Source organism: Phalacrocorax carbo, chromosome 4, assembly GCF_963921805.1.
Source record: "Phalacrocorax carbo chromosome 4, bPhaCar2.1, whole genome shotgun sequence".
NCBI classification, from domain to species: domain Eukaryota; kingdom Metazoa; phylum Chordata; class Aves; order Suliformes; family Phalacrocoracidae; genus Phalacrocorax; species Phalacrocorax carbo.
In genome coordinates this window covers 2,229,312-2,252,176 of record NC_087516.1, presented here as the reverse complement: position 1 = coordinate 2,252,176, position 22,865 = coordinate 2,229,312, and the positions used below count along the sequence as shown (strand labels likewise).

The 22,865-nt window shown below is 44.9% G+C and overlaps 1 protein-coding gene across 2 annotated transcripts in view; it reads right to left on the bottom strand.

The window, feature by feature from the left end:
- Positions 1–1,338: 1,338 nt before the first annotated feature.
- The window catches only part of ALMS1 (ALMS1 centrosome and basal body associated protein), an 82,393-nt gene continuing 60,866 nt past the window's right edge, over positions 1,339–22,865 (bottom strand). Inside the window, exons 13-19 of one of the 2 annotated variants that reach the window (XM_064448818.1) lie at positions 20,253–20,367; positions 18,773–19,027; positions 16,806–17,050; positions 14,614–14,797; positions 14,335–14,398; positions 9,058–9,157; positions 1,339–1,812 (exon numbers count right to left, since the gene is read on the bottom strand). In XM_064448818.1, coding sequence (XP_064304888.1) covers positions 1,768–1,812; positions 9,058–9,157; positions 14,335–14,398; positions 14,614–14,797; positions 16,806–17,050; positions 18,773–19,027; positions 20,253–20,367 — 1,008 coding nt within the window. In that variant the 3' untranslated portion in view covers positions 1,339–1,767. The remainder of the gene's footprint in view (positions 1,813–9,057; positions 9,158–14,334; positions 14,399–14,613; positions 14,798–16,805; positions 17,051–18,772; positions 19,028–20,252; positions 20,368–22,865) is intronic. The other variant, XM_064448819.1, reaches the window with a different exon arrangement.

Below are 22,865 nucleotides of genomic sequence, written 5' to 3'. Positions count from 1 at the left end.
ATCTTGTCATGACTCCAACACAACTGAATTTCTTGTCGCAAGGAACAAGCCTATTCATATGTATATCGGAGAATCGCATGAGAAATCTCAGTACCAGCAAGTTTTAGCACCTTCTGCTTCAGCAACACACAAAGCTGCTTTCCAGCCCCAGAAGAGCACTGGGAAAGGCAAAGCAGCAGCTTGCATCCAAACTGATCCCAAGGACAAGATAGTGGAAGGAGGAAATACGTAACAACAGATTTTGCAAAGCGGAAAGGCCTAAAGAGATAAGCCATTCTCTGAGCTGAGTTATCGCACCATGTGAGACTGTATAGTGTTTAACCTGCACTCTCAGCTTCACATTTCTGAGACCAGACCAGCCTTCTGACATACCAGACCACGGTTTTGCAGTGGCTGGATTTTTTGCATGTTATTCTGATAAGAGTACATACAAATAAATTATAAATCTTACACCCACATATATTCTCACACTTTATTTTCTTCTGACCCTGGGATAGGATATAACAGCTGCTTTAACAGCACGTGGTACCACCAGCACAGGACACAGTTTGAAAAATACTATGCCAAACCTTTTGGCTAGCGTAAGTTAGTGCGGTTCTACTGACCTTCACGGAATCACGTTATTTCCCATCATGTGAAGATCTGACTCCTTACATCGGAGTACGAACTCCAGGGGTAACTGGCAGAGGTGGACCGCAGCCACCGCCGGATGGCTTAGCCAAGGTGTGAAAGAATTTGTTCTATGAAATTCTTAGTGAACACAGGTCAAAACCTCTGAGTTGTGCCTCACCCTCTGCAGAACCGTTACAGCTGTTCCTTGAAGTAAATTTCTATGAACACCTCAAGTACAGAAAAAAAGAAACTACTGTTCACACCCACTCTGTTTCCTCAGCTGTCTTTTCCTGTTTATACGTTGTATGAACTCTGTTGTGATAAGCAGATGGAACCGAGACTTCGGTCTTCGATCACCAAGAATCACAATCTTTCTATTTCAGCTTTTGCCGCCATGATGCTAGCGAAGCATACGACCTGCCAGAATGCCAGCAGCTAATGAGGTGAAGGGAACTCTCCAGGGCAAGGCTTAAAAATTTCCAACAGCCCCATAAAAATTGTCTCTGATTAGACTCTCCCAGTTCACACAGGAAGACGGCAAACCAAGCAAAAGGTCAGCAAAGTCACGACTCCTCTGTTCTCTCAGAGAACAGCCATTACAGTTACCTTGTAAGTTCTTGAGTTCTGTGTTGGGTAGAGTAAGAGGTGATTACGGCCCGCTGTCTTCAGATGTCCACACGGACAGAGAAGATACACTTCGTGATTGCTGCAACAGTTACTACAAAGTGATCTGATGTTATTTATTTAAGCGGTTTTCATATTACAAAACATTACAAGTTTTCTACATTGTGATAGGAAATAAAAAAATAATTAAAAATAATCATTGTTAAAAACCATTTAAAATAAATATATAAAACTGCTATTCCAATCAGGTAGTTACAAATATATTATGAAACAAGTGCTTCCAAACTGTGTTCGCTTTGGAAGTGCATAACACTACTATAAAACCCAGCCATTTATTTAAAAACCTGTCATTCGTATCAAATCATTGATTCTTAAATACAGCAAGATTGTATTAGTACAAAAATGACACAAGTGAATGCCACAAAACATACACCGCACACGTATTTACTGCATTATTTCTTTTACATCGTAATCTCCTTTATGCTGCAGGTTTACCGAGCACAAAGACACCTTCATTTGAGCAGATCTTTATCAGTTCCAAGGCACCTTCCTCCCTAAGACATGGTTGGTGATTTTCTGAAAGATAAAACCAAAGCCAGAGAGATGAGTATTATTTCTCTAGAAATCAAAAACGCTAAGTATGAAGATATTACATTTTCTGAACAGAGTATCAAGGAGTAATACAACACTAAGAAATGGCTATTTGCACGTTTTAGAACAGCTACAGCGGCGTAGTTGTTTCTCACTCGTTGGTATGAAAAACACCAGGACATCTCTGTGCTGGCTGCTGTGGAAATGGTCAGAAACAAGTCTCAGGAGTCAGAATACATCTTGACATTAGCTGACAGACTGTTTCCCTGAGTAACCACAACGTACGTCTCTCCCTTCACCTTCCAAACACAAACTTCTGGGAGTCGTGTTCCCCAGTTTGTGACACACTTGTGAAAGGACAGAGGAAAACTATAAGAGTTAGAGAGAAGAGTAACAAGCATAGTGGAAGATACAGAACGTGTTTTCTAGAATAAAGAACTGAATAAATTCGGACCTTTCGCCACAGTGGGAGGGATGAGCTGTGACTGACAGGGAAGAGATGAAAGTCTGTACAATCCTAAATGGCCTGAAGCAGGTGAAAAGGTAATGTTATTTGCAGAGTCTTCCAACAATAATCTGGGGAGGCATCATATAAAATAACTGGTAGTAGATTTTAAAGAAACAAAACTAAAAGACATGGATTATTTTGTGTGAAGAGTCACAACCTTGTACAGTTAAACTGTGGGCCTCTGCCCTGTGATGCTGCAAACACCAGACATTTACACTTCACAAAGCGAGTGGACAAATTCACGAAAGGGAAAAAAAAAAAAACCCACACCAATGTAAAGATGGATTCAAAACCCCTTGGACATAAATCAGGCCACACTGTTAGAGCACCTCTGAGAAGCACTGCTACTGCTGGCTCTGTGCCGGTACTCTTCCCTAGGCACCTGCTGGTGTGGCCCATTCTTATGGCGACGGGCAATCCAGATGACGAAACGCCACATCGTTCTGCTAGCTCAGCCGTCAGATCACTGACGTTTTGAAGCATGGAATACATATTACCTGGCTTTATAGAAGTGTAAGATAAAGTAAGAGCTTTGGGTAACTTGTATATTACTGGAGAGTGTCCCGAGGAGGCCACGGGGCTGGGGAAGGGTTTAGAGGGGAAACCATACGAGGAGCAGCTGAAGTCCCTTGGTCTGTTCAGCCTGGAGCAGAGGAGGCCGAGGGCAGCCTCATGGCGCTCTGCAGCCCCCTCCCAAGGGCAGGAGGAGGGGCAGGGCTGGTCTCTGCTCTCTGGTGACCAACGCCAGGGCCCAAGGGGATGGCAGGGAGATGTGCCAGGGGAGGGTTAGGCTGGGCATTAGGAGAAGGTCCTTCCCCCAGAGGGTGGTGGAGCCCTGGCACAGGCTCCCCAGGGAGGCATCACGGCACCAGCCTGGCGATATTCCAGAAGCCCTTGGACAAGGCCCTCAGAGACACGGTGTGAATTTGGGGTGTCCTGTGTAGGGACGGGAGTTGGGCTCGATGGTCCTTGTGGGTCCCTCCCAGCTCAGGGCATTCTGTGATTCTATGAATGATACAGCATTACCTGATGAGACCTTCTGCATCACACAGATGAACACAACATGCAGCTCAGCTCCTCATACACTCACACATACAGAGTATACAGTATATGCACATGCAGTATATACACATGCTATATATAGTGTATATGCCAGTACAGAATATACTCTGCTTACATATAAAAAGAAGCAAAGCTGCTGACGTGAATCATGGTGTGAAGACTGACCCCAATACTTCATGAAGGCTCATGAAGGGCTCAGAATGCCTCAGACAACACCTCTGAACAGTCCTTACAGCTCAGAGGCCTTTTTGCAACCTAATAAGCAAACCCAGCTAGCAATTAGATGCTATCTCCCCTCTCTGCTCCACTTCCGGGAAGCAACCACAAAACAAAAAACCCTAATATGTTACTGACAAGAAAAATGCAGCCAAGGGCACGAAAAACAAACATTAAAAAGGCAAAGAAACAACTGTAAAGCGGCAAGCAAAGAGCAGTTCAGTTTTACACCTCTAGAAGCATATGGTTTTTCCTTTGGGGTAGTGACACCTTGTGGCCCGTATCTTGTATAGGCTCTAAAGGACATGTCCCATCCATAAATAAAGTGTTTAGTGTTCCTGAATGCTAATATATTTTTTTCTTTTTTAAGGGGTAGAGGGAAGTACATAAATTAATAACTTTGCTACCCCCTTTATGGAGGTTCCTCTCATGCTCCCTATTTGCAAAAATGGCAAATTCACTGCATCTAATAGAAAAGGCTCAGTAAAGGAATGAATTTGTATGTAATAAACTCATAAACCTCATTTTCACATCACTGGGGTTGAAAGAGTTCTGTTTTATGCTGCCCATCAGATCAGAAATCTGTCTCAGTTATACAGTTTTCAAAATTAAAGGGCATACACCATTCCCTTATCTGATTAGTATAATTTTATGCTCTATTTGAAATTAAAAGTACAAAAGCAAAGGGATACTGGGACAGAACATCAGCCCAGACCCATGTGCGTCCTGTGATAAAAAGAACTTTGTTATCTTAATAAAGGTAAGTATTTAATAATTCAAAAAATTAAGAATGCCTGTGCGACCCTCAGTTGCCTTCTAGCACAGGAATTTTGATAAGTTCCCAGTTATATACAGGCCCAAACTGCTTCCTCCCGAGGATCCCGATCCCATCCTCACTCAGCACTAAAAAACCTGTTGTTTCATTGCCCCACGTTGCCACTGTCGCACAGAAATGCCTCAAAACAAGCACTGACTCCCTTTAATTCTCAGGTGTCCTGTATGAGTATTGTCACTTGTACTTTACAAAAGGTAACAGAATTTTGTTCACGTATATTCATTAATTTGGGGCCCTATTTTGAGACAGATAAACTCAGTTTCATCTCATCCTTCAAGCTGGACATTAATTTAAGATCATTACCCTTGGTTCCCTACAGCTAAAGAAGAGTCACACACTGCCTCCGGAGAGCTCTATGTCCCACCTCGTAGCGGCTGTTGCTCACGCTGAAACATACACTTTTGGTTGGTTGGTTTCTCCTCGGGATACATCTCTACAAAGTTGGTGTTCTTTTCTTTCCTGAAGTATTGACCCACTGTCTCCCAAAGCATGCTCCTAGAGAAGCTAGTGGCTCATAGCTTAGACAGGTGTACTCTTCTCTCTTCACTGGATAAAAACCTGGCTGGCTGGCTGAGCCCAGAGAGTTGTGGTGAATGGAATTACATCCAGTTGGTGGCCGGTCACGAGCGGGGCTCCCCAGGGCTCAGTGTTGCAGCCAGCTCTGTTTAGTGTCTTTATCAATGAGCTGGATGAGGGGGTCGAGTGCACCCTCAGTAAGTTTACAGATGACACCAAGCTGGGCAGGAGCATTGATCTGCTGGAGGGCAGGACGGTTCTTCAGAGGGACCTGGACAGGCTGGATCCATGGGCCGAGGCCACTTGTGTGAGGTTTAACAAGGCCAAGGGCCGGGTCCTGCCCCTGGGTCACACCAACCCCAGGCAGCGCCCCAGGCCTGGGGCAGAGGGGCTGGGAAGTGCCCGGCGGAGAAGGCCCTGGGGGTGCTGGCTGACAGCCGGCTGGGCATGAGCCAGCAGTGCCCGGGTGGCCAAGGAGGCCACCAGCCCCCGGGCTTGTGTCAGCCCTGGTGTGGCCAGCAGGAGCCGGGCAGGGATGGGGCCCCTGTGCTCGGCCCTGGGGAGGCCCCACCTCGAATGCTGGGCTCAGGTTTGGGCCCCTGGGGACAAGAAGGGCCTGGAGGGGCTGGAGCGTGTCCAGAGAAGGGCAGCAGGGCTGGGGCAGGGTCTGGAGCACAAGTGTGCTGGGGGGCGGCTGAGGGGGCTGGGGGGGTTTAGCCTGGAGAAGAGGGGGCTGAGGGGAGCCCTTCTCGCTCTCTGCAGCTGCCTGAGAGGGGCTGGAGTGAGGGGGGGGCTGGTCTCTGCTCCCAAGTCACCAGGGACAGGGCGAGAGGGAACGGCCTCAGGCTGCGTCAGGGGAGGTTTAGGTTGGAGATGAGGGAAAATGCCTTCCCTGCCAGAGCGGTCAGGCCCTGGCACAGGCTGCCCAGAGAGGTGGGGGAGTCACCGTCCCGGGGGGGGTTCAAACACCGTGCAGACGTGGCACTTGGGGCCATGGTTTAGGAGGCCTGGGGGTGTTGGGTTGGCGGTAGACCTTGCTGATCCTAGAGGTCTTTTCCAACCTTAATGACTCTATGGTTCTATAAATTATATCAATATGCAGTTACACCTAACACACATCTAAATTCTGGTGTGAGGATTTCACTTGTGATACTTCAGCCAACACCACTTGTCCATGTTGATGCACATACAGATATGAGCGTGTGTACATGTTTAATTCATTGCTTCCTTTCCCAAATATGAATCATCCCTATCCTGTGAGCCATCAACACCCTATAGAAAGGGCAGGCACACTTTACTGCTAGCTAGTCCCATCCTCAGAGCCAGCTGTATTACTGTTAGTGAGGTGTATACCTAATTTTACTTTTACGTGTCTACTCCTTTGGTGTTAGGGACAGGAATAGAGGCAGAAATTCAGCCAAGAAAACACGAGTGTAAGCCTCAGATGCTCCCAAACAAGACACCTCAGCACAGACAGTTTCACCAGCAGTTTAACCTACTGAGCTGCACTCTGAACTGGAGTAGCTGGGGCATGAGTTCATCCTTCCCCCCACCAAGACAGCCACTGCTAGCCTGTCAAAATCCAAAGAGAAGAAGATAAAGAAGTTTCATTAGGAACAGGTCACACCACTAAGCACTGACCTGGGAGTCAGGGAATATGAGTACTGGGCCCAGCTCCACCACTGACCCACACACAAACTTGAGCAGGGCACTTGACACTCTGCCTCCCTCTCCTTCCCCAAGCTTTGTCTGGATATATGCCAAAGGGTCTGGGAAGGAACTGTCACCTTCTAGGTGTGTACGAGGCCCAACAGGACTCCTCTGGGTGACTGCAGTTAAAATAAGAGTCAGATCTATTCCGGTGTACTGATCTGCTGTTCTACATCAGCAGTTCACAAACTCAGCACTATGAGAGAGACTCAGACCGCAGTTTGGGTACTGTGCTACAAATCATTTAAATGATACAACCCTAGATTACATATGGATTTTGTTTAGCTTTGTACCAGCCGTTTTCTTCTCCTAATACTCTGTGTCATCTTTGGAGTCATTCCACAGAATCTGTGGTTCTTTTTTTCATGCACAATCAGATCCGCTTGGAAACTGATGCCCTCAGCAACACATTAACCAAATTCTAAACAAACCATTCACTGTATTTACAGCTACTCACTACAGCTATTCTGCATCAGCAAGGAAGACAAAAAGATTACAATATTTACTGCAATGAATCATCACCCCTCTTCCAATCAAAACCAGACTTGTATACAAAACTTCTGATCCGATTCCCTCTCTGCTTCCAGCTGACTACGCTACTTCCAAGTCAACAACTGCCAGTATTCATTAACTCTTAAGACCTTGCTGTACCGGCATCCGAGATTCTCAGACTAGTGAAAAAAACATGTCCTGAACATACCCTGCAAAAGCACAGCATCATATTCCAGTAATTCTCGTGGTAAGTACCCACAATTAGATTAGGAAGGCATTCTGGATAATACATTACATTACAAGCTCTGACTTTTAAAATCCAATTACTGCTGTTCCCAACAAATAACTAACCCTATTACTCCAGCTCTGGAAGAGACATAATTGAGCTGGTAGGACAACTCAGCCAGAAAGAGTTGCAATGCTGAAAGTGAAGTGCAAGCTTAAGATTCAGAGGAAAAAAAATCAGTTTTAATTTTTAATGCATGTCCTTAGACAACTGGCTTTTCATGCAGTTTATTGCCCACTGCCAGAGTACTCCAGAAGGCTATGTTTTATGGTATATGGGTTAGTTAAAAAGCAAGAAGGTAAGACAGATTAGAACCTCAGTGTCTGTATTGCAAACTGTTGTTTCTCATCTTATTAAATCTTAAGAGAAACCTTAAGCATATGGATGCCTAGAACAGCTCAAAAAATGATACACTGCTCCGTTCTGGAGATGCAATTCTCAGGGGGAAGAAATGGGCCTCCTCTGTTTTATCAGGACATTTATCACATCACTGTGTATAAATTGATACTGCTTGTTACACAGAAATACTGGATAATTAGGCACGTGCACGTGGGAGGGCACAGGGACAGGAGAATCTCTTCCTTGCTACTTATCATGCTGAACCCAGATGAGTCTCTAGCACAGGGTTCTTCTATCTTTCTGTCATTAAACCTGTGCTTACACAAAGCACATGTTACACAACTTGGACAGCCAGGGAGGAAGAGCATTAGTAGCAGTTGTTAGCTGGGACAGAAGCAGCTCCCTGCAGGGATCTCACTGCTTCATGGCAGAATGAGGCGGGATTCAGGAGAGTCCTAGAGTAACCCAGCAAAACAGGCCCTGCTGTTTCCCTCTCCTGCTCACCAAAAGCCTGAAGCCCTCACCCCACCTCTGCTCTGCTGCTGGTTGTGTGGTGAGGCCCCAGCACAGAAACTGTTCTTGAACAGCTGGGTACGTGTTTGTGGTTCAAAGTTAGTCACACCCATGCTTAGGGATACTGGTTTATTCTACAGCTTTTGCCAGACAGAGTTGATCCTTGGTCAACCAGTGCCAGCACGGTGAGACTACACTATCAGCTGAACAAACACTTAATGGTGAAATCCACAGTCCCCGAAGTTAACAAATTAACACCAGGACTGCCAATTCTCCACTGGAGCAAAATTAAGAATGATGACTCCAGGCTTTGTTAACCACGGCTGTGACATTAGCTGTGAGTTGTGTAAGCTAAATCCATCTACAGCAAGGCTACGCGAGAGCAAAACCAGCAGCCTTCAGCTCGAGGAAGCATCGTCCTTCTTTAAACATGATCCACAATCCCTCTGTTCTGCCCTCAAGACTACACAAGACCTCCTTCATGTGCTTTAATCAGGACCACGCTTGTCTTTTTTCCATACAACATGTGTAAGTACTGGAAGGATTTCAGGTTAGGCAGGGGGATTTTTTGTTCCACATTTTGCCAGGCTTGACTGCTTTGACCCTGATTAAATGCTAATATATTCTAAGCACCTAGAAGTTGCAAAATAATACCACAGAATTAACTTTCAGTAAATACTACTATAATGCTTGTGACCTCAAGGAGAAAAAATCTGAAATGTTCCAGTATAAATACTTGACCAGAACACCTACCGTTTTGTAAAGCTGTGCTTTCAGGCGGTATGCGTTGTATTCCATTTTTCTCTTCTCTTCCTCTCGCTTCTTCTGTACCTCTGGCAGCCGCTCATAGATCCTTAAGTATAAAAGTCAAAAATAGTCACTTGGAATTAACTTATTGATATTAAAAAAAAGAAAATCCTTTGTTTTATCTTCATGTCCTTTTAAAGGCTACTGGCCAACCATATAGAAAAACTTACTTGGGGGTTTACTAGCGTCACACTGGGAAATGTGGAATACATAGCAGCTGTGATATCGAAAATTCCCACATCCCATAATGCCTTTCTCTTACAAGCAGCACCCTCCTAAGAGCAATATTTATAATATTAAAATGACCATACAGCTGATATGATTACCCAGAGAACACCAGGTAGAGCTTCAGTATATTCAGTATAGCCCCATTGCTTTTCTGTACTGGTTATGCTGATTCAAGTAACACGTTTATCCATCAACAGCAATATCTTTATCACAAGAATAACCTGAGTTTAGCTATTTAGGCATCTTTTCAAAATTTCAGTATTTTCAACATTCAACCACGTTGCCCAGTTTAAGGTGAACGCTTTGTTTTCTCCAGTGCCGACCCTCTCCCATACCAGAGCCAAACAGCAAGGGAGGCTTTGAACTGAATAGAGGGCGACTGGTGCCCGGTACAGAGCCAGCGCACTAGTCTGTTTTACAGGCCACCATCTGAAGGAGGGACCTGAGGGCTAGGGTGGCAGTGTACTGCTCACGCTGCCTTCCCCAAATCTTCCTCTATGATCATAACGGTTTACTAATTCCACGGCACTGGTTGCCAAGAAATGGGCAGCTTCAAAATCATTGCGGTTACGGGAGGTGGAAATGAAGTATGTTCATAAGTGTCAGTCCTGTAATAGTTAAAGCAAGACAGATCCTACTATAACTCCTTTCTTAACGTGCTGATTTGATAATCAGCAAATAGAAAAAAAAACTTGTTACAGATACAATAGTGCATTACACTGTTTTATACACTGTTTCATTCTTATGTCAGTATAATATCCTTGCCTAATTACTGTTGGCACTTCAAATATTTTTAAACACATCTATGCCTTCAACTCATGAACTGAAAGGACTTCACCACCCTCCATTTTGAACACTGCAAATCAATACAGCCCACCAGCCAGGAGGGGCATCTTCGACAGTGGTCTTGGTACTAATTCCAGCAGGAAAATAAGGAATACTTCAGACAGGCACGAGAAGCGAGGGAGGCAAATGCCTCTCAGTGTTTTGCTATTTAGTCAGTTCAAGTCAGATGTCATTTGTATGGTTCAAAAGAGAGAGGGGCGAGAAGTTAGCTGGGAAACGAGGTAACAAGAAGCCGTATGGTAAGGCATAACTAAGTAGGCAGAACCAAGAAAGCAAGGATCAAACCCAAAGCTCAATACTGAATTTTATCTCCTGTCTAATTTACCAGCATCAGCTAAGGAAAGTCACACTCGTATGTAGCTTCTATATCCCCGCCCAAGACGTGTTTACCAGTCCATCAGACTTCATGGCAGAATTGATGAGCAAACAAATACATATCAAACACAAAAATAGAAAAAAAAAAACTAAAAAAAAAGAAAAGAAAAGAAAAAGAAAAAAGGAACCACACTCCTTCCAGTGCCCTACCTTCCTGTGTATCCCTATGCTCTTACTCTGTCTGCAGCTGCTCTTAGGAGGTCACCTCTTCTAAAAATGTCACTACCCCAATCATTGCTACAGAAAAGAGGAAATAAATCACATTTTGATGTTTACTTTACCTCTCTTAGGCTTTGCTGGAAGGCAGCAGAGGCTGCTAGGTCTATGCACGTGTTACTGGATGGGGGTGGGGATACCACCAAGATTCATCAATGGATACCTTAACTTATTCATCAATGACCTGGACAAAGGAGCAGAGCGTCCCCTCAGCGAGTTCCCTGACGATCCCAAGCCGGGAGGAGCGGCTGATGCACTAGAAGCTGTGCTGCCATCCAGCGAGAGCTGGGCAGGCTGGAGAGCTGGGCCCAGGGGAACCTCAGGGAATTCAACCAGAGCCAGTGCAGGGTCCTGCCCCTGGGGAGGAACAGCCCCCCGCACCAGCACAGGCTGGGGGGGACCTGCTGGAGAGCGGCTCTGCTGAGAGGCCCTGGGGGTGCTGGGGGGCAGCGAGGTGACCCTGAGCCAGCACCGGGCCCTTGGGGCCAAGGGGGCCAGCGGTGTCCTGGGGTGTATGGAAAGGCGTGTGGGCAGCAGGGCGAGGGAGGTTCTCCTGCCCCTCTGCTCTGCCCCAGTGAGGCCACATCTGGGGGGCTGCGTCCAGGTCTGGGCTTCCCAGTTCAAGGAGGACAGGGAACTGCTGGAGGGAGTCCAGGGGAGAGCTACAGAGATGATCAGGGGCTGGAGCATCTCCCTTGTGAGGAAAGGCTGAGAGACCTGGGCTTGTTCAGCCTGGAGAAGAGAAGGCTGAGGGGGGATCTCATCGATGCCTACAAATACCTGAAGGATGGGTGTCAGGGGGATGGGGCCGGGCTCTTTTCAGCGGTGCCCAACGCCAGGCCAAGGGGCCACGGGCACAAGCTGGAACACGGGAAGTTCCCCCTGAACATGAGGACAAACCCCTTCCCTGTGCGGGTGCCAGAGCAGGGGCACAGGCTGCCCAGAGAGGCTGTGGGGTCCCTTCCCTGGAGACATTCACCCCCCGCCTGGACGCGGCCCTGTGCCCCTGCTCTGGGGGTGCCTGCTCCAGCAGGGGTGGGACGGGGTGAGCTCCAGAGGGCCCTTCCGACCCTCACCAGTCTGTGATTTGGGGTTCTGCTTCACCATTCTCTAAAGGCTTTTGCCATTCTAGGGCTCCCCTTGAAGACAGATCAAGATTTACACCTCACAAATCATTCTACCAAAAGATGCTTAGAGCAAGAAGTGAGCAATGCAGAATTGTAGGTAAATTCGCTGAAAATTGTTTTCATTACCTCTCGCTAATTTGCCATGAGAAATTCCATTTATACCCTCACAGAGAAAACGAAAAAGCTTTTGCACTCATTATAGGTGTGGATTTCAAAAGAATGGTACAGAATAAATTACTTCTCAGCTCCAGCTGAGAGCTGGAGTATGACGGCAGCAAGAACAAAAAAAAAAAAGTCACCCAGTGTGACTGAATCAGCCTCCATAGAAGCCCTGCTGACTTCAGTTATTAAGAAATCAGAGATTCTGAAAGATCAGATACATCGATCTCACAGCCCAAGTGACCCGAACCCAAATCCTTCTACTTCAGCTAAAACATGTGGAGACACATTCTTTGGGGGTCTGCCATATTTACCACTTCTACCACCTCTCTATTAACGCCCTAAAAATACTTTTAAATGCCAAAGGCTATTGAAAGAAAACATTCTTTTTAGGCCCTCCCATCTCATCTGTCAAGAGGTTTATTTTATATATTGTGTATTCCAGCAGATATTTTGTAGAATCCCAGTGTAACTGAGGTCGGAAGGGGCCTCTGGAGGTCACCTAGTCCAACCTCCTGCTCAAAGAAGGGCTCACCTCAAGGCTAGATCAGTTGCTCAGCTCTCATCCTGCCAACCTGTGGCTACTTCCAAGGACACACGCTCGACCACCCCTGTGGGCCATGGTCCAGCATTTCACCACCCTCCTCGTGAAAAACTGGTTTCCTCGTCTCCAGCTACAATTTCTCCCTACTGTAACACATCACTGCTACTCGTCCTGTCACCGTGCACCTCTAACAAGAGTCTTCCTCTGCCTTCCCCCAACCCCCCTTCCAGCACGGAAGCACCACTGCCAGACCCTCACTTTCAGCCTCCTCCTCCCCAGGCCAGACAAACCCAGCCTCCGCAGCTTCTCTTCATGCACCATGTGCTCCAGCTCCATGACCGTCTTGATGGCCTCCCCCAGACTCAGGCCATTTAGTTGACCTCTTTTGTACTAGCAACCAAGAACAGGAGACAGGATCCAGCTGTTGTCCATGAGTGCCAAGCAGGGGGGATATCCACTTCCCTCCACTTGCATGAAATGCAGTGCATAGCTGACCTTCATCACTGCAAGAGCATACTGCCAACTCATGTTCAGTTTGCTGCCCACCAGCTGTCAGACCCCAAGGCCCTTTCCAGAAGGGCCACTCCACAGGCAGTCTGTGCTCGGATACTGCCAAGGCAGGTGTCTGTCCCAAGGTAAGACTTGGTATTTGTCATGGCTGAACTTCACAAGATTCCCCTTGGCTCTTTCCTCCAGCCTGCAGAGATATCTAGAAACTGCAGACCCACTCTCCAGCATGGTCCTCCCACTTCAGCGTCACCTCCAAACACACTGAGGTGCGCTCCATCCCATTGCCACTACCCACGAAGATGCTGTGAAACAGTCCTGGCCCACAACATTGTCCCTGTCACATAACACAAACCCTTCCCTGAACATAACATGTACATTCCAAGACTCCAGTGCAACAAAGCACTTGCACATATGCTGAAATCCCAAATACTTAAAGTATCCTCTGCCTCATGGTACACTTTTGACCTTTGTTTTGACTCTAAATAACTTATAGTATCATGGTATTTTTATGTAACTTTACAAGTTGTCAGAGACGACTTCATGAGTCTCTAATTTCCTTTTAAGTATTTATGCTGTTTCTCAATGAGTACTCTTCCAAACCACCTTCTCTTGACCCTGCTACCATTTCAGAATCCAGCTGCAATACACTCCAGTTTTTATTACCCCTTCCCATGGTCTCTCTGTAGCACCAATATTCCAAATTGTTAGTGTACGGTGCTCTTTATATACAAATTACTTGAGCCAACAACAAGGCAAAATCTGTCATAAAGTGTGTTTTTTTTCAAGGGAAAAAGCCTCCGCTTTCTTTTGAGGGTAGTTGTTTCTTACCTGAAGCTACTTTCATTTGGTGAAATGACACCTCACTTTCTGCACCAATTACCTAGTTTGTTAATGTCTAAAACTACACAGATGCTCCAGCGCCCTACATCTCATGTTTCCTCTCCTTTCGAGATCCAGTACTTGCACAGTTTGCTGTAGCGCTTGGATGGCAGATACTGCCACAGAATACTCAGGTTTAGTTACAGAAATTTTTCCAAAATGGTCTTGTTTCTCGGATTCTCTAAATAGGTGCTTTGTCCCCCTGATAAGGTGCCTACATCTTGCACTGAAAAAGCCGAGTTATCCCCAGCACCCAATTCTTTGACTGCAGATACGATTCATCCATCTTTCCTACCCATTTACTCGGGTCTACCTGAAGCAAAGCTTTCTTAACCTTACCGTTTAGATCTTTGAATCATTTCACTCTTTGGAATTGTTCTTCTTTTTTCTCTAATCAGAAAACCTAAATAGAAAAGTTTGAGATAAGAGAACGGTGAACAAGTCTACTTGTCAAAAAGAATACTATTGCAACAATCTGACTCCTTTATAAGTTATGGATTCTTACAGACAATAACGTTAAATAATTGTAATACTTTATTAAAAATACACACACTCTTAAGTATAACGTGGAAATTCATTAATTCCTATAGAAGGTAAAGAGCAGAACCCAAAAGGTACCTCTGTCGGACAGCACGTGACTTGCATTCCTGTAGCCCTTTCTTTTCTCCGGCGGATTAAATAGCTCTTCTCGTTCAGACTGCAGTGCGCTCTGTATCCTCCTCTCCTCCATTACAAGCTTCAGATGCTTCACACGCTCCCCAGAGCGGGAGATGAAATCAGGGCGATGCATTGCAAGAGCCTCCTAAGATGGGATGAACCAAAACAAAGTCCAAAGTAGCCAGACTGTCTCCCTACAGCTGGATGGGAATAATCAAAATATCTTAACACCATTACCGAAGCATGGGAAAAAAAAAGCCCATCAAAGTAGTATTCGGTATAACATACAAAATCTTGTATTCTTAGTGCTGGTTAGATCCTCAGAGACCTTGTTTAACAAACTGTTTGTCAACAAACAGAAAATTAACTGCTAAAAAAAATGGCTAAAATAATTAGCAAGAGGAACACAAACACCTTCTCAAAAAAGCCAGGCAAAAAGGTAACAAAGTTGGGCCCATTGGGCAGAATATTCTGTACCTTACTACAATCCCCCTTGTTATAGATCAGTGGGCACCATTAAATAACCATTAGCAATTTATTTTGGATCAGAAGTGGAATTTTGAAAGCAATCTTCCAATATCTCTGTTTGCCACATTTCAATTCCCATTTCAGGACAGTCTCTGAGCACGGGAATGGATGCAACTGAACTTAAAGACACTTCAGAAGTGGACCTTAATTAGCACTTCCTAATTTACATTTCACTTGCTGTAGGTGATCTCTCTCAAAAATATTTTTGTCCACTACATCTGTATTTTTCCACAGATACTTAGAGCAATCACACCTTATGTGAAGTGTACATCATACACACACACTGTTTGCGCTGTATGAATTAAAGCCCGTTTAACCACATACTATGTACATATCAGTATTATTTTTGCATGTAAGCAAGTACGACTTGACATTACCTCAGCTACATTGCCTCTATTTCCTGAAGCCAAATGCTTTCAGCCTTAAAATATTAGGTCAAATACATTAGCATATTGTGGTTATGGTAATGTGGCTTTCCCAACAGGACTGGAAAAATTAATTGGTTTTCTTAGGTTTTGGGTTTTGGTTTGTTTATTTTATTTTAAGCAGGAGGAGTCTCTAACATAGAAACATAGAATCATTAAGGTTGGAAAAGACCTCTAGGATCAGCAAGGTCTACCGCCAACCCAACAACCCCAGGCCTCCTAAACCATGGCCCCAAGTGCCACGTCTGCACGGTGTCTGACCCCCCCAGGGATGGTGACTCCCCCACCTCTCTGGGCAGCCTGTGCCAGGGCCTCACCCCTCTGGCAGGGAAGGCATTTTCCCTCATCTCCAACCTAAACCTCCCCTGGCGCAGCCTGAGGCCGTTCCCTCTCGTCCTGTCACTGGTGACTTGGGAGCAGAGACCAGCCCCCCCCTCACTCCAGCCCCTCTCAGGCAGCTGCAGAGAGCGAGAAGGGCTCCCCTCAGCCCCCTCTGCTCCAGGCTAAACCCCCCCAGCCCCCTCAGCCGCCCCCCAGCACACTTGTGCTCCAGACCCTGCCCCAGGCCCGCTGCCCTTCTCTGGACACGCTCCAGCCCCTCCAGGCCCTTCTTGTCCCGAGGGGCCCAATCCTGAGCCCAGCATTCGAGGTGGGGCCTCCCCAGGGCCCAGCACAGGGGCCCCATCCCTGCCCGGCTCCTGCTGGCCACACCAGGGCTGACACAAGCCCGGGGGCTGGTGGCCTCCTTGGCCACCCGGGCACTGCTGGCTCATGCCCAGCCGGCTGTCAGCCAGCACCCCCAGGGCCTTCTCCACCGGGCACTTCCCAGCCCCTCTGCCCCAGGCCTGGGGCGCTGCCTGGGGTTGGTGTGACCCAAGGGCAGGACCCGGCCCTGGGCCTTGTTAAACCTCACACAAGTGGCCTCGGCCCATGGATCCAGCCTGTCCAGGTCCCTCTGCAGAGCCTTCCTGCCCTCCAGCAGATCAATGCTCCTGCCCAGCTTGGTGTCATCTGTAAACTTAATGAGGGTGCACTCGATCCCCTCATCCAGCTCATTAGTAAAGACATGTTGACTTCCACTGATTATAAATAAGGTGAAATAACAAAACTAATAGAAGTAAAAAATAAAAAACAAGATTCAGCATTACTTCTGAAATCCTACTGAGATCCCAGCAGCGTTATGGCACAGCGTGCCTTTACCTGTAGCGTAAGCTTCACGAACGGTCGCAAGGACCTGTTCTCAGCATCTCTTTCTGGAACTGCTGGCTGAATCACGCTGCTCTGCTGCTGCTCTTGCCAGTTCTTCTCTCGGAGAGGCTCTCTCCAAGGCTTTGTGTTGGTCAACGGTTCAAACCAAGAGGGACCAGGACCAGAAAAGGAATTGGAATGGTTTTCTTTCCTAGATTCAGATTTCAAGTCTTCTGCTTGGACGAACCATGAAATCCCTGTTAAGAGACCACAGAAGAGAATAAAGATTTGTAGACAATACCTGTGCCTATTTTCCATCCCATCTATGGCCCTTTATGCCCGTGCTGGTTTTGGCTGGATAGAGTTAATTTCGTCCACAGTAGCAGGTACAGGGCTGTGGTTTGGATTTGTGCTGAAAACAGTGTTGACAACCCAGGGGTGTTTCCGTTCCTGCCGAGCAGGGCTTGCACAGAGCCAAGGCCTTTCCTGCCCCTCACCCCACCCCACCAGCGAGGGGCTGGGGGGGCACAAGGGGTTGGGCGGCAACACGGGCAGGACAGTGACCCCAACTGACCCCAGGGATGTCCCACACCACATGGCATCGTGCTCAGCACATAGAGCTGGGGGGTGGGGAGGAGGAAGGGGGGACATCAGGAGTGATGGCATTTGTCTTCCCAAGTCACCATTAGGTGTGATGGAGCCCTGCTGTCCTGGGGATGGCTGAGCTCCTGCCTGACCGTGGGAAGGAGGGAATGGATTCCTTAGTTTGCGCAGCTTTTGCTTTACCTGTTAAATTGTCTTTATCTCAGCCAATGAGTTTTCTCACTTTTACCCTTCTGCTTCTCTCCCCTGTCCCACCGGGGGAAGTGAGCGAGCAGCTGTGCGGGGCTGAGCTGGTGGCTGGGGTTAAACCACAACACTGCCCAAGGTCTTAGCTAAATCCAGTCAGTGGCCTTCCACTGCAATAAATACTTCAGTTTAGTAATATGGGACTTTGTATCAGACACCTTTGGCAGTTTCAAAAGAATTCCTTTGCCAAGTGTCAGAAAACCAGCAAGTCCTTATCAAACAAAACTTCAGAAAAGGCACAAAATGGCTTAGTTTGCAAGTTTCTCTCTTTATAGAAAGAGTAGTTACTTATCAGCAGTTACACGTTTTTAAGGAGCCTCTGTGCTGTCCTAAGCCCTATGGTTTTTTATAGATATTTTTGAAGATCAAATGCTTTACATCTTCCAAATGTTAAATATGTATACAAGAATTAGATTACTCACAGTTTACATACACAATGGGATTTGAATACCTCAGCTAGTACTCTGAGCAGATATTCTAAATTTTCTAAATTAAACCAGTATAAGAGCGAATGATTTGTTCCTGCAACAACAACGATGACTAAGGAAAACATTTTTACACATTTAATCACGACATTGTGAAGACTGAGGGGAAATTTATATAAAAAAAATTAAAAGTCAGAAGGCTGTACCATCAGCCCAAAAATGCAACTCTAGCTAAAAGAGGGAGGCAAATCTAGTTCTTCTGGTACCACAATCTTCCCTCAAGTACTCCTGAAAAATACATGTTCTGTGAAGCCTCAGCACATGAAACAGTGAGTACAAGTTGCAGTGGCCAGTTACTCAGGCCTTAACAGACCCTTTTATACTTTGAAAATCAAAATTAAGTATCAACATGATCCCCATCTCATTCATCTTTCCTTGCCTTATTCATTGCTTCCTATTTACTTCCTTTACCAGCCAAGTTACATCTAACAGCCTGATTGAAAATGCCACCATAACAGAGCCCTAGAGAGCTCACTTGACATAGCTGGTTTTTTTAAAAATTCATTGATTAAAAGCAGAATAAGAACTGACAGTACTAGTGACAGATCATTCTGTGTCCTGGCTAATCCTCCTCAGGTATTTTGCTGGTTGCTGTTGAGATGTACAGCTTTTCTGCTCTGCAGACAAAGCATATTCAGGACTGACCTTGTGGTAAATGCAGCCTGCTCCTTTTCGTCCTTTTCTCCACGAAAAAATTGCCTGGCTGTCCATTCTGCTTACCCTTGCTTCCTGCTGCCTGATGATCTGTGACCATACCATCTGACTCTCCAAAAATACCATCAACACAATGCCAGGGTTCCTGTGGCCGTTTATTTGGCTGGCTTGATCTCGGGGTAGGAAAAGTCACGCCAACATCGCGAGTGTTTTTCTTAGTTGCACTGTTCACAATCTCCAAGTCTCCTGTAGGTGAAAATGAAGCATTAACATCTTATTGCAGAGCAGCTGGAAGTAGTTCAACGTCAGCACATGTGACACGCATAGCTCACATGGCGACCCTCTATCTCTACTTTGAAGTTGAAGGATCCCACCTTCAAAAGGCAAAATCTTTTATATTCCAACTTCCAATACAAGGAGAGTTTAGAGTGACTTGGGATTGCTACTATATGATGATCTGAGTAAAATCAAAGTGGTGTAAACAAAATACCCCAAGCAAAACAAGCTTGGCAGGTGGGAATTAGACTTGAACCAACTATGCCCCTTGCTGGGGACCCAGCTGACTCTCTGAAGAGGCAACTTCAAATCTGCTGCTGAAAGACACAACGGCAGGTCAACATTCAGCTTTACATTTTGGGTAACGGAACTGCAGGTTTTTCTGGACTTGTTAGTTTACCCCATGCGTCCCATCCAAAACTATGTTTTAGCTATAGAAGATTGGTTTGCCCACAGCACTACCAATAGTTAACAGAAACACCACCACAAATACTTAAACAGGAACATATAAAGCGGAGGGTGTCAACTACTGTTCAAAAAGTTGTAATGTGATCTTGAAAAGAAGCCATGAAAATACTTTTTGATTCAATCCACGCACACATGAAAAAATAGCAGTAATAAATAATTGATCTGTCTAATGAATAAAACAAAGCCATTACTCGGTCTGATGATGAGAAGTTGGTGTGTAAATGAAAGCAATGAAGAAAATGGCAATTGCCACCAAAAAAGCTCAAATGCAGAACTGCACCGGGCCAGGATCAGCTTATGTTTTAAATAGAATATAACATCCAAAATATTACCAAGAAGAATATGAAACACTGCGGTTGCCTTCTGAAATAGCGTATGCCTACAAAATATATTTGGTGAGGAACTGATGTCTTGCGGAGAAAACAACATATAAAAAAAATACAGTTAGTCCACCTTTGCTATTGAAAAGGACCAAAAGGTTAGGCTAATGAACTTACAAGTAAGAAAGAAAACTGGCTCCCTAAGGCAGACCAAGAAAGGAAATGAAATGGCTCACTTTAATTAGAACATAACGTCTTTCTCCAAAAGCATTTGAAATGAATTTGAAGAATGCTGCTTGTACATATCCATCACCAGAAACACGCAACCGACTTCGGAGAACGGTTTCCAAAGAGATGAAAGGCAGCAGGAAATACAGAAAAGACAAGTCTGAAATTCAACCACTCACCTGCTTGGATACCTTTGTTTAGCATCCGTGTCCGTCGCTTGTTACTAAGAGCAGAGCTTGGCCCCCAAGAACTGCTGCTTGCAGAGGTTGAATCCGATGAGAGGGACAGTGTGTTCTAGAAAGAAAACATGCAAGGGAACAGAAATTCCTGAAATACTAACCGAAATGAAGAGAAAGCAGGTTTTAAACAGCAAAAAATATATAGTCTTCACTCTTTCCTTGTTGTACCTTGATTCTGTTGTTATTTAGATGTTTATCACAGGCTGATCAGTGTCTCTTATCGCTATGCCACACAACAGCCAGCCTTTACTTCACCCTCACACACCAATGCACTTTCAGCATCCCGTTCCAGTAAGAAAAGCTCATTATTTCCGTAGGCAAGAGCTTGCCTGTGTTCACATTCTGTACGGTGCTGAGTATCCTCCAATTCATTTGTCCAAAGTTCACAGAACAGCATGGCCTGCCAAGACAGACTTACAGAAAACCTCTGCTGTGGCAAGAGTGTTTGTTGGCTGTACTTTCATGAGAAACTACAAAGTGTGAAATATTTCTGTTCTGGAAAGAGGGAGAATAAATGTCTAAACTGAATCCTATATTCCTACCCTCTCAAAGCAAAAGCTTTTCAAAGGTTGCTGAGTTTGCTGGAGGGACAAACTGCCTTGGAAGATTAACGTGTTGCTTTGTAAATGCGCAATGAGCTCCAGTTCTGTACCGTTGGCATGAAAAAGCAACGTCCTTTCAAAACATGGGAAGGTCTCTCACCCTGTGACCCTCATTACACAACATTTTCCACGTGGAGAAAATTAAACTCAGTAAAAACAAGAAATAGGAGACACATGGTAAGAGCATGGCTTAGGCAAAATACTAGTTTCACATCTCCACCATTCACACGAACAGAAGTTCCAGCTGCAGGGATGTAAGCAGCCCAACTTTGTTACAATAATTAACTTAAATTTTACAACACGTTATAACTTTACAGCCATTTAAAAGGGAATGTACTCTGCAAGTGTAATGCATCTAGTCCACAAGCTTTTTGGTTACATAAAATACAGAGAAGGTTAATGCTTTATTAACAGCAATTAACTGACAGTGCTTCCCCAGGCTTCAAATCCAACAGCGCGGCACAGGCCAATCTCTGCAACTCCGCTGAATTTAATTTTTAATTATGAAACAGATTTTTTTTTTCCTTGATCATAGCAATTAGTATCCTATTAGCAACTCATAACGCTAACCACGATGGAAATGAACAGAGGCTTTTTTTATTACCTTTTTATTGAACCTCTGCTATCACCACTTCAATGTAAAATGTAATTTCATTTCAACATTAAAAGGAGGCAATTTTTCGCTCTCATGCATACTGGCAAGAACGGTTTTTTAGTTTCATAAAGCTATTCCAGCTCTAGTAGAGTGCCCTAGACAGATGTAGTAGATATGTATCTTCTTTCAGAGAACAGAAGCAAATTTGAATATATGCTCAGCAAAAGGGAAGAGAGTATAAAGTACTGAAAAAACCCAAGATAACCCATTTGCATGCATATGCATATCAGCCCGCAGAAATAAATATAAGCAGCCATTCAATACTGAATATTGACATGCATATTCCTATTTGGACTAGAATATTCAGTGCAGTGCTTTCAAAGCCCTTCAGCAGTTGAATAGCGCAACCTTTAGCTTTGTACCTGCTACCAGATGGCAGCTTGAAGAGTGCTTTAGAAATAACAGAAACTGGAATAGATAAGAACCTTCTGGGATGGGTTCAGCATCTATAAATAAAAAAAAGCTGTAACCAAGTTTTCTGGAAGCAGAGCTGACAATAGGCTCTCATAAAAAAAAAACTGAGCTACAAAATACAGCACTTGCCTGAAAGATCTGTACAGTAGTCTCTCTAGGAGTAAGGCTCCTGCTATAAATAAATATCTGCCTCTGAACCACGGATATTTGCAACTAAAAAAAACAAATAGATCTTGCTTCTGTGATGCTTGGTTGAACAAAAAACTAACAAAACTTGGATTTTAAATTAAGTTTGCCATTTGCCATCAATTTTCTCTCACTCCTTATTTGAGGTGGGTCATGTGTCTGTCTATATGTATTTTGAAAAAGAGCACCACATCAGCAGACAAAATATATTAGTTTCTAAAGCCCCATGGGTTCAGTGCAACATCGAGCACTGGGAAGAGCAAGCCTTTATTCTCATATAAGTACTTCTGCAGTCAGTTATCTCACGGGTGATTTTAACAGGCAAAAGACTAGACGTTGGGTTTAAGGTTCAAACAGATATTGAATGATTAGTCTATGAATGGGATGTGGAATAAAATCATCTCCTAAATACTACAGCCATGCAAGAAATGCTGGATCTTAATTTCATTGTTAGATGGTCAGTGTTCTGGTTAACAGTCCTAATGTTGCAAAGTTTATGACAGCTTTATTTTACCTTTAAATAAATAATATCAATAAAAAATTTAATAAAAATATTTTTTAAACCTTTCTTAGCTTTGAAAAAGCCTGTTTCTCCCCCAGACCTGCATTCATTAGCTTACTTGACATGCAGACTGAGTTTGAACTGTTTCTATTAAAAAAAAAAAATCCTAACTCATTTCACTTAAATCTATTAGT